The 12311-nt window shown below is 52.5% G+C and overlaps 1 protein-coding gene across 1 annotated transcript in view; it reads left to right on the plus strand.

The window, feature by feature from the left end:
• LOC112120703 (scavenger receptor cysteine-rich domain-containing group B protein-like) overlaps window positions 1–12311 on the plus strand; it is a gene marked incomplete at its 5' end in the record, with an annotated part of 58477 nt that overhangs the window by 45442 nt on the left and 724 nt on the right. Inside the window, 4 exons of the mRNA XM_029913874.1 lie at window positions 824–1153; window positions 4361–4690; window positions 8883–9209; window positions 11405–11518. Coding sequence (XP_029769734.1) covers window positions 824–1153; window positions 4361–4690; window positions 8883–9209; window positions 11405–11518 — 1101 coding nt within the window. The remainder of the gene's footprint in view (window positions 1–823; window positions 1154–4360; window positions 4691–8882; window positions 9210–11404; window positions 11519–12311) is intronic.

Raw genomic sequence — 12311 nt, forward strand, 5'->3', positions numbered from 1 at the left:
GCCAGTCTCTCTATCCCAGAGTTTCTGCCCCTCTGTGAGAACACAGCCATCAGTCCAGCTATGTCATCATTCACCCAAGACTGGTCCTGGGCTGGCAGCACTAGACACGAGCGCAGCAATGGCTGCCACAAAATGATGTTGCCAAGTCAGTCGTGGCAAGTCAGCAGGAACCGCAGGGGCAGGTGTTTGCTTCAGGAGGGGCTGATCTGCTTGTAGGAAGTGTGCATTGCCTCTGCCCTGGTCGGAACCATTGTCAGCCTGGTGCGCAGCAGGTTCCTGCCAGGCGTCCCTGCGCTCCAGGCAGTTCTAAGGGGGATGGACTCTGGGTGACAGTTTTCAGGGAGCGATGGAGCCAACACTTGTAAATTAGATGCTGATGTCAGGCTAAGGCAACCACTAATGACACGGGTGACTGTGTTCAGCTACCAATCACCGAGATGCTAATGCCAGCATCTGCCCTGCAGCACTGCACAGTATCGCACTCGAGCGAATACCAGCGCCAGGAGTGAGGGTGTAAATCTGCTCCCCAGGAGGTTCCTGCCAGCAGTACGGGGGTGATCTTTTTAAGTGCTCTAGTGAGAGAAGTAGGTCAGACTGCAGTCCAGTCTGCCTAATTAGGTGACAGTTGGCTGGGAGGGGAGTGGACAAACTTCAACATTGCCCATGTGATTAGCCTGGTCAGTGGTGGGGAGCCCTTGACAGGCAGTGGCTGTGTGCAGAGACTGGTCAGATCCGTCGGCGGGAGGCGCTACGTTCCCCAGCGACACGAGAGATCAGATGCACAGGAACCTCCCTGAGTGTTTATTCCCTTGGGTGTTTACAGGCTCCAACATCTCAGAAGTGGCTCAGCTCCGACTGGTGAACGGTTCAAGTCACTGCACTGGGAGAGTCGAGGTGTTTTATAACAAGAAGTGGGGAACCGTGTGTGATGACAGCTGGGACATAACTGATGCTGGAGTCGTGTGCAGGCAGCTGGGCTGTGGGACGGCATTATCAGCCCCAGGAGGGGCTCAATTTGGGCGAGGATCAGACCACATTTGGCTGGATAATGTCAACTGCATAGGCACAGAAGTTGCCCTCTCCCAATGCAGGGCTCAGCCTTGGGGAGACAATAACTGTAACCATGGAAAAGATGCCGGGGTTGTGTGCTCAGGTAACTTGCATCCATCACGTCACTGTGGGTGGTGCAGGGATCAGGCTGGGAAGCTTTCAGCACAGACCCAGCTCTCCTGTCTGAGTCAGCGCTGACTCCAGTGCCCCAGCATGGTGCTAAAGGCCTGTACTGCAGGGAGCCAGTTCGGCATCACAGTAAGTGTCGCTCTTCCCATGGTGTCAGTGCTGACCACATTTCCCCTCCACAGTTCTTCAATAGGTAGCTGTATTTGTGCTTCAGGCTGACCGGATGTAGATACACTACTTGAACCTTCAGATGACATGTTGATATATTCTTGGTTCTTGATGTGTTCTTCACTTTGGTTGGTTTTTGAGGCCTTTGAGTGGAAAAATTGTTGCATTGTTTTTCGTCCTTTCATTTTCACTTTGACCTGCAACATATAAAAGAGATATGAATAAATTAAATGTTTTGTTAGGATAATGCAAATTTAACATTAGGATAATGCAAAGTACACCAAAACACATAACAGTTCCAGATTTCTAAAACAAATGTAATTTTTTTTCATTAATTTAAATTGACTTTTGAAAAGTAAGCCATCATGGGATAAGAGGGAAGTCCTCTCATGGATCAGTAACTGGTTAAAAGATGGGAAACAAAGGGTAGGAATAAATTATCAGTTTTCAGAATGGAGAGAGATAAATAGTGCTATCCCTGAGGGGTTGTCAGTACTGGGACCATTACTGTTCAACATATCCATAAATGATCTGGAAAAATGGGTAAACAGTGAGGTGGCAAAATTTGCAGATGATACAAAACTATTCAAGATAGTGATGTCCAAAGCAGACTGTGAAGAGCTACAAAGGGATCTCACAAAACTGGTTGACTAGGCAACAAAATAGTAGATGAAATTCAATATAAGGAAAATATAATGCAAAGTAATGCACATTGGAAAACATAATCACAACTATACATACCAAATCGTGGGGTCTAAATTAGCTGTTAACACTCAAGAAAGAGATGCTGGAGTCATTGTGGATGGTTCTCTGAAAATATCCACTCAATGTGCAGAGGCAGTCAAAAAACAAACAAACAGAATGTTGGGAATCATTAAGAAAGGGATAGATAAGAAAGAAAATATCATATTGCCTCTATATAAATCCATGGTATGTGCACACCTTGAATGCTGTGTGCAGATCTGGTTACTCCATCCCCAAAAAGATATATTGAAATTGGAAAAGGTATAGAGATTTGCAATTAAAATTATTAGGGGTATGAAACAGGAGGAGAGATTAAAATGACCGGGAATTTTCAGATTAGAAAAGAGACAACTAAGGAGGGATATGATAGAGGTCTATCAAATCTTGACTGGTGGGAAGAAAGTGAATAAGGGAGTGTTATTTAATCCTTCACATAACACAAGAACTAGCAGTCACCCAATTAAATTAATAGGCAACAGGTTTAAAAAAAACCAAAAGGAAGTACTTCTTCACACAACATAAAGTCAACCCGTGGAACTTTTTGCCAGGGGATGCTGTGAAGACCAAAAGTATAACAGAATTTAAAAAAAACTAGATACATTCCCGGAGAATAGGTCCATCAGTGTCTATTAGCCAGGATGGGGAGGGATGCAACACCATGCTCTGAGTGTCCCTAGCCTGTTTGCCAGAAGCTGGGAATGGGCAACAGGGGATGGATCCCTTGATGATTACCTGTTCTGTTCATTCCCTCTGGGGCACCTGGCCTTGACCACTGTCGGAAGGCAGGATCCTGGGCTGTATGGACCATTGGTCTGACCCAGTATGGCCATTCGTATGTAAAAATTAATTATAACAATAAAGGTGTTTAGTACAGAAACTCCCCCACATAATGACCTCTCAAGATAGCAACGATGTGAGATAACCCTGGCAAATAATGCATTTTAAAAATCTTGGCCTACTAGGAAACATATTTATATAAGTTTCCATTTCCAGTCTCAAATCTAGCATTCTGGTGCAAAGTCACTAAAATATAGTCCAACAAACAAATGTTTATTTAATGTGCCCCTCACTTTTCCCTCCACTGCACCCCACGCACCGGTGTTGTCTTGGTCAGTGGAGACTCAGAGTTCAGAGTTGCTGTCACATGAGTTCACCTCCCAGTTGGGGGGCAAGAAGGCACCTTGCTTGTTCCTCCAGCTGCTCACTGTTCACTCTGGCCACTGTTGTGCATAGTGCCACTATTCACTCCATCACTCCGTTGCCAATGGCCCTGCGCAGTCACCTTCTGCTGCCACCTGCCACTGTGACCTCTGTGAGTTGGTCTCTTGAGGTTCCACCCAGCTCTCAGTGATTTCAGCTAAGCTCTTAGTGGGGGAACCTCACTGCTAGTGCAGGCTGGGCCATCTCTTCCACAGAAACATTGTCCCCACAGCAATACTGTCCCCACAGCAGGTCTAAGCACTTAGACCTGATTATCAGTGATTTTAGCTGTAGTGGTCACTTAACAAAACAAAAGACTATCTATGGAGTCTAATCAGCTCTGCCTTTAAACAGTGGAGAGGGGAGGTCAAATAATACTTGTGACTCAGACAGACCATCAAGCAAAACACCTGTCCCCACCCTCTCTCTTGATGCCCTCAATCAGCACAGGTTAAGTACAGTTCTACTGCCCTTTACTCATACAATAAGAACAACAACATTTCATTACCCCACTGCATTCAAGTGATTTGTAACCCAACCCCAGCCAAAATCTACCACTTGGGCAACACAGCTTTATTTGCTGGATACCTAGGTAGATTAGGTGTGAACGTAAATACAATCTGGTCCTGAAGCCTTTCCTCCCAGCCCCTAACTCATCACTAGCTATCAGGGAGAGCTCAGTTATAGATTTTGCCTACAAATCATAATTTGAAATTATTAGGTTGGCCAACATCACCGAAATGAATGCATTGACATTGTCATAAAAACAACAGCTGTACAAGGAAGCTAGTCTATGTTCATATTTTTCAAATCTATTATACTTTTTCAGATACACGAATTTTATGATACACTTTATATGCTTTTAAAATTTGTATTAATGTTTCAATTTCAAATCAAATTTCCAAACAATCACTAAATTGGCAACACTGCATGTAACAAGTTCACAAAACTGGGGCAGGGGGTGTTGGGGAAATTCAGAGGGGGTGTAGGGAAATCCCTGCCCTAAGGTCACTAGTGATCAGATGCACAGGAACCTCCCTGAATGTTTATTCCCTTGGGGCATTTGCAGATTCAGCCATTTCAGAGCAGATTTCACTCCGACTGGTGAACGGTCCGAGTCGCTGCGCTGGGAGAGTCGAGGTGCTTCTCAACCAGCAGTGGGGAACCGTGTGTGATCATGACTGGGACATAATTGATGCTGGAGTCGTGTGCAGGCAGCTGGAATGTGGGTTGCCATTATCAGCCCCAGGAAGGGCTCGATTTGGGCAAGGATCAAGGAATATCTGGCTGGATGTCATCAAGTGCACAGGGACAGAAGCTGCCCTCTCCGATTGCAAGGTTCGGCCTTGGGGAGACAGTGACTGTACCCACGGAGAAGATGTTGGTGTTGTGTGCTCAGGTAACCCTCCATGATGTTACTGTGGGTGCTGTTGGTTTCGGGCTGGGAAGCCTTCAGCACAGACCCAGCTCCCCTATCTTTGTCAGTGCTGACTCCAATGTCCCAGCATGGTTCTAAGGGCCTGTCCTGCAGGGAACCCATTAGGGGTCACAGTAAGTGTCGTTGTTCCCATGGTGTCAGTGCCAACCCTATATCCCCTCCACAGTTCTCCATGCCTGTGCTGCAGGGAGCGGGATGGGGGCTCAGTATGGGGTGCTCTCCCCTCAAAGTCAGTGTTGGCCCCAGTGCCCCAGCACAGCACTTAGGTCCTGCGCTGCAGTGAGCAGTATGTGCACCTCAGTGAGAGACCCTCCCCGTCGCTGATCGCTCTGATCCCCCTGCCCCACTACAGCACAATGGGGTGCTGGGTAACCATAGATCCCATTTGTGGAATTTGGGGTTGAATGGATCCTGCAGCCACTCAGGGATCCTTTTATGAAGTGTGGGGTTCCTACCCCTATCACTCCAGGTGATTTCCATCTCAGTTAATTACCCCTGAACCTGTAATATCTCCCACTGCTGTGACTGGAGACAGGGTTCTTCCTCACTTCCTCTCTTAGAAAGCCTATGAGTTTCTGTGCCCTGTCTCTCAGCTGCCCTGTTCCACCCCAGAGGTGGCTGCATGTCAGTGGTGCGGAGTGAGTCCTTGATAGGCAGGCGCTGTATTTAGAGGCTATTCAGACCTGTCAGCAGGAGGCACTAAGTTCCCCAGCATCACTAGTGATCAGATGAACAGGAATCTCTCTGAGTTATTATTCCCTTGGGGTGTTTGCAGGCTCAGTCAGTCTAGGCTTTGCTCCACTCTGACTGGTGAACGGCCCGAGTTGCTCCGCTGAGAGAGTCAAGGTGCTTCACCACCAGCAGTGGGGAACCCTGTGTGATCCCAGCTGGCAGTTACCTGACTGTGCAGGCATGTGCAGGCAGCTAGGCTGTGGAACGGCGTTATCAGCCTGTAGTCGTATTGGAAAACCTGGGAGGTGGGCGGGTGCAAACCAGCCCACTCTTCAATGCCCTTCTCCCAGCCTAGCGGGAGGGACCACTGGACCCGGGGACCAAATGAATGCAGGGGATAACTAATGAAAAACAGAAATAGGAGTGAAGGTCATAGGTTCAAAACAAGGGTACCGGATGGGGACACTGAGCAGAGAACCCCAGACAGCGCCCACTGCTCCTCAAAGCTGTCAAGGGAGCTAGCGGACACTGCCCAGTGGAACTGTGCCCGGATGCGTGAGACGAGGGAGGAACGGATATAGGCCCCACAGTCGCAGAGCACCCCCTCGTCCATCCTCCTCCTCCTGGTGTTATAGATGGAAAGCTTGGCCAGGGCCAGGAGGAGGCTGACGAGGAGGTCTCGCGACTTCATGGGGCCATGGATGGGGTGTGCAAAGAGGACGAAGTGCAGGGAAAAGTGCAGCCAGAACCTCAACAAGAGGTTCTGGAGGAGCTGGAATAGGGACTGCAACCTGGCGCATTGAAGGTAGGTGTGTGCCAGGTTCTCCCTCACGCCGCAGAAGGGGCAGGCCTCAGGTACATGGGTGACCGTCATCAAGCGGGGAGGAGTGGTTGCTTTTTCTCCTTCACCTCCTTCTCTGCCTACAGCCTAACATGGAGGAGTGGTTAGTCCCTTCTCCCCCATCCCTCTGCCACTCCCACTGAACCCTCCTCCCCTGCGTATTGTCTAGGAGCATGCTGGACCGTTAATGTTGATTTTCAATAAGTCTTGGAGTGCTAGGAAAGCTCCAGCAGCCTGAAAGAAAGCTAATGTTGTGCCAATTTTTAAAAAGGTTAAAGTGATATCTCAGCTAATTACAGGCCTCTCAGCCTAACGTCAATCCCAGGAAAGACAATGGAATGACTGATATGGGAGTCGATCAATAAAGAATTAAAGGAGGGTAATGTAATTAATGCAAGTGAACATGGGTTTATGGAAAATAGATCTTGTCAAACTAACTTGATATCTTTTTTTGATGAGATTACCAGTTTGGTTGATAAAGCTAATAGTGTGGATGAAATAAACTTTAAGATACTGCACAACATTTTGATTAAGAAGCTAGAACAGTATAAAATTAACATGGCAGGGAGTGGTTCTTGGGTCTATGGTATTTAACGTTTTTATCAATGACTTGGAAAAAATATAAAATCATAGGTGTTAAAGTTTGCAGATGATACAAAAATCGGGGGAGGACACGTCACTGATTCAGAGTGATCTGGATTGCTTGATAAGCTAGGTGCAAGCAAACAATATACATTTTAACATGGCTAAATGTAAATAGCTACAGCTAGGAACAAAGAATGCAGATCATGTTTACATGGTGGGGGATTATATCCTGAGAAGCAGTGACTCAGAAAAAGATTTCCAGGTCATGGTGGACAATTAGTTGGGCATGAGCTCCCACTGAGACTCTGTGGTCAAAAGGGTTAATGCAAACCTGGGATGTATAAAGAGAGGAATCATGAGCAGGAGTAGAGAGGATATTTTACCTCTATATTTGGCACTGCTGTGACCATTGCAGGAATATTGTATTCAGTTCTGGTGCCCACAATCCAGGAAGGATGTTAATAAATTGGAGAGGGTCATAGAACAATCACAAGAATGATTAAAGGATAGGAAAATCTGCCTTGCAGTGACAGGCTCAAGGAGAAGGGTAAGAGGTGACTTGATCGCAGTCTACAAAAATCAACCTAGGGAACAAATATTTAATACTGGGCTCTTCAATCTAGCAGAGAAAGGTAGAACAGGATCCAATGGCTGGAAGTTGAAGCTAGACAAATTCAGAGTGGAAATGAAGCATACATTTAGAATGATGAGGGTAATTAACCACTTGTACAATTTACCACGGGTTGTGGTGGATTCTCCATTGCAGACAATTGTTGAGTCAAGAATGGATGTTTCTGTAAAAGCTCTGCTCTAGGAATTATTTTGGGAGAAGTTCTCTGCCCTGTGCTGGAGATCAGACTAGATGTTCACAAAGGTCCGTTCTAGCCTTGGAGTTGATGAATCTATGATGGCCTGCCCCGCTATGTCACAACGGGGCTCTGTGTAATCACAGGCCTCACTGGTTGGATATGGTGTCAAATTGAGCCCATAGCCAATTACATGGACTAGAAACGAGGGTCACTTTGCCAAGAGTAGGTCTGGTATCCCCATTGTTGTGGCCAATTTGCATCTTAGTTAATTAATCCTGAACCTGTAATGTTCTCCGGGAGCTATGATTGGACACAGGCTGCTTCCCCACTTCCTGTTCTAAACAGCTGGGCCATATTTCCCTGTCCTGTTTCTTAGCTGCCTGGCCCTAGACAAGAGGTGGCTTCATTTCAGTGGTGAGGAGAGATCCTGTTCTCCCATTCTCATGCGGTCTGTGTGTGGAGCCTGATCAGACTAATAGTTTAAGGCTGGAAGGCAGCATTTTGAGCACTGAGTCAGGCCATCGGCAAAACATGGCGACAGAATCTCTCTTGAGCCAAGTCCACAACTTCGGTTTGAGTTATCACAGATTTTTAAGAAAGACGCCCAGTCGTCTTCTTCCTGTATAGACTTAAAGTGCCAGAGTCTCTGCGTGCTGCCCCGTCCTGAGCGCTGACTCCGCAGCTCCCATTGGCCGCGGCTCCCATCCCCCTCCTGCACTCCAATCGCCTACCTGAGCCCTAAGCCCCCTTCCGCACCCAAACTACCTCCTGAAGCCTGCACCCTGCACCCCCTCCTGCACCCCAACCGGATGAAAGTGAGGGTGGGGGAGAGCGAGCGAGAGAGGGAGGGAGGCTGGAGTGAGCGAGGGCGTGGCCTCGGAGAAGGGGCCAGGGCAGGAGCGGGGCAGGAGTGTTTGGGTTTGTGCGATTAGACAGTTGGCAACCCTAATGGCAGCTCATGTGCATGTGACAGTGAGTGTATTTGAGGCAATGTGTGTGTGTGCATAAGGACCTATGCGGGTTGTGCATGGGACTCAGTGTGTGTCTGCTTGTGTAGCAGCGTATGTATGGGTGTATGGGTGTTTGTGTGAGTGAGTGCGCGCACACATGCACACAGGTGGTATGAAATAGAAATGGCTCCTCTCTGCTCTGTGCAGACACATACACCCCATCTGCATTTGGTGCTGTGTATCCGGGCATCTGGTGGCTGGGAACAGCCTCTCATGCTCTGTGCTTTGTGTTTCAGATCAGGGTCTACTGAGGCTGCGGCTGACGAATGGCTCAAGCCCCTGCTCCGGGCGAGTGGAGGTGCTGATTAACGACACCTGGGGTGCCGTGTGTGACGCCGGCTGGGGCCTGCCGGAGGCGGGGGTGGTGTGCAAACAGCTGGGCTGCGGCTCGGCGCTGTCAGCCTCAGGAGTTCAGTTTGGTCAAGGGGCCAGCGACGTCTGGCTGGACAGCGTTATGTGCTCAGGGCAGGAGTCTCTCATCAATGAGTGCCTACTGGGCCAGCGGGATCCCAGGCTGTGTGGCCGTGGCTCCGAGGCCAGCGTGGTGTGTGCTGGGCAGGCCGGTGAGTGCCCAGCGCCGTAGCCATGCCCATGTTCCTGCAGACACGGGGTGGGCGGGAGTGACACCCTGGCCATGCCAGGGGGAGGCCAGTCTCCAGGGGGGCAGCGCCAGGGTTCCTGCCCACCACACCGAGGTTACTGGCTGTCCCAGCGGTTCCCACAGCCCTGCTCAGCCTGGGGGACCATTCCTGGGTCTCTGAGCAGCCTCCTCCACCACAGGGCTCCCTCTCCTGCCAGCCCTGGCTCCGGTGCTGGAGGTTGCTACCCCTGTAGGCAGACCCAGAGCACAGATGAGGGGGGCAGTGAGCCTGTGGGGTCTGGGGGAGGAGTCTAGGGGGCAGGGCCTGTAGAAGCAGCTGGGGAGGGGCCTCTGCGAGCTGGTGCCCCACCACCAGCAAAAATCCACCTTGGGGAAACAGAAGCCCAGAGCCCTAGCAGAAGTGCCAGGTGAGAGGGATGGGGGAAGCCCCTGTGCCCTGAGCACAGTCCCCGGCAGAAGCACCGGGCAGGCGGGCGGGACGGGGGAAGCCCCAGATTGGGTGACCAGATGTCCAGTTTTTGACTGGAACACCTGGTCGAAAAGGGATCCTGGTGGCTACGGTTAGCACCGCTGACCGGGCAGTTGACTGTCTGGTTGGCGTCGCTGTGCAGCTGGGCTGGCAGGCTCCCTGAGGCTCCCAGGAAGCAACTGGCATGTCTCCCCTCCGGCTCCTACGCATAGGGCAGCCAGGTGGCCCCACACGCTACCCCCGCCCCAAGCACTGCCTCTGCAGCTCCCATTGTCCAGTAACCACGGGAAATGGGAGCTGTGGGGGTGGTGCCTGTGGACTGGGCAGCACACAGAGCCTCCTGGCCGCACCTCCTCATAAGAGCCGGAGAGGGGACATGCTGCTGCTTCTGGGAGCTGCTTGAGATAAGCGCCGCCTGGAGCCTGCACCCCTGAGTCCCTCCCGGGACCCAGCCCCCTTCCCCAACTCCAGCCCCGATCTCCCTCCTGCCCTCTGAATCCCTCAATCCCAGCCTGGAGCCCCCTCCTACATCCCAAACCCCTCATTCCCGGCCCCACCCCAGAACCCGCACCCCAGCTGGACCCCGCACCCCACCCCTGCACTCCAATCCCCCGCCCCAGCCCAAAGCCCCCACCTGCATCCCAAATCCCTCATCCCTGGCCACATATCAGAGTCTGCACTTCCAGCCAGAGCCCGTACCCCCCCAGCCCCCTGAGCCAGCCTGGTGAAAATGAGCAAGTGAGTGAGGGTGGGGAAAGCGAGCGACGGGGGGGGAGGGAATGAAGTGAGCGGGGGCGGGGACTTGGAGACGGGGCGGGGCATGGGCAGGGCATCAGAGGAGGAGCGGGACAGGGGGTGGGGCAAGGGTGTTCGGTTTTGTGCGAGTAGAAAGTTGGCAACCGCTGCAGCCCTGGGACTAGAGGAGTGCTTGCTCCCCACTGCAGCCCCGGGACTGTGGCAGGGGGGGACAGAGCTTCTCCGGCCTTGGGGCTGCAGTGGGGGGCGCAGAAAGGAGCAAATGGATTGTGGGGCCACAGTGCAGGGGTGGAATGGGTCAGGGCTGCGGGGGAAGGGGCAGAACAGGATGGGGCCGTGGACGGGGTTGCAGGCGGAAGAGGCAGGGAGGGGCCCCCACTTGCTGAGGTCCAAGGTGCCAGAAAACCTTAATCTGCCTCTGGCTGTGGGGGGCGCTGGGATAGGGTGACCATATTTCCCAAAGGGAAAACGGAACACCGCATGGGGCTAGCCCAAACCCTCCTCGCCCACCCTGCGGGGCTGGTCTGAGCCGCTCACACAAGTCCTGCCTGCCTCCTCATGCCAGGCTGGGCTGGTGTCACTATTCACCCGAGCCCTGCCTGCCCCCCACCAGACCCCTGCCTCACCCCCTGCACAGGGCGGCATCACCACCTGCCCCCCAATGTTCCTCTGCACCCCACTTTTTGACAAATGTCCACGTTTGCCAAAAAAAATTCGGGATGGCTATGACAGGGCTTAAAAAATGGACTGTCCTGGCCAAAACAGGATGTATGGTCACCCTACTGTGCATGGGGGACAGAGTCGGGCCCAGGGGGGTTATGGGGCAAGGGAGGGAGTCAGCCTTGGCAGGGGCCTGTGGGTGGGGAGGGAGTCGGTCTCAGGAGCTGTGTGGCAGAGATGGGGCACAGCTCATTGTCTGGCTCTCTCCCCAGGCCTTGGGCTACTCTGGTCTGTGCTCCTCGGCCTGGGTGCCCTTGTGGTGCTGATCTGTGGGGCCCTGCTCTGCTGGCGGATGCGTCAGAACAAAGCCGCTGGGAACCTCCTGGGTAAGAGGCCTGGACCCCGAGCGTTGTGCTGCAAGGCAGGGTGTCCCACAGGGGAGGGAAAGGGGGGCCTGGGACAAGGGCTGCCCTGCCATCCTAACCCAGGAATCCAGCCCCACTGGAGCCCAGTATCCCTGAGCTGCAGGCCAGTGCCCTGTCCATGCCCTGGGCTGCCTCCCTGCATGGGAACCTGCTGCTCTCACAGCTACTGGGGTCCCTGCTCTGGCTGCCACGCACAGGCCCAGTGTCCCGGCCTGCGGGTGCCCCATCCCTACAACCCTGCCCTGGCAGTGGGGTAGGGTTGCCAGGCATCCGTTTTTTGACTGGAACGCCCGGTTGAAAAGGGTCCCTGGTGGCTCCAGTCAGCACCGCTGAACTGGCCATTAAAAGTGCGGTCGGTGGGGCAGCAGGGCTAAGGCAGGCCTTCTCCCTGCCCTGGATCTGTGCAGCTCCCCGGAAGTGGCCACCATGTCCCTGAGACCTCTAGGTGCAGGGGTGATCAGGGAAGCTCTTCATGCTGCCCCTGCCTCCAGCGTCGGCTCCGCAGCTCTCATTGGCTGGGAATGAAGGTCTATGGGAGATGTGGGGGGCAGTGCGCTTCTGGTGGCTGCACTTCTGCCTTGGGGCCGGACATGCCAGCCACTTCCAGGATCAGCGCGGAGCCAGGACAGGTTGGGAGCCTGCCTTAAGCCCACTGTGTTGCCGACCAGGAGCTGCCTGAGGTAAGCTCTGCCTGGCCGGAGCCCGCAGCCTGAACCCCCTGCCCCAGGTCAAAACCCCCGCCCGCACCCTCCCT

This window comes from Terrapene carolina, unplaced genomic scaffold, assembly GCF_002925995.2.
Source record: "Terrapene carolina triunguis isolate 2854851 unplaced genomic scaffold, T_m_triunguis-2.0 Scaffold1005, whole genome shotgun sequence".
Classification (NCBI taxonomy): domain Eukaryota; kingdom Metazoa; phylum Chordata; order Testudines; family Emydidae; genus Terrapene; species Terrapene triunguis.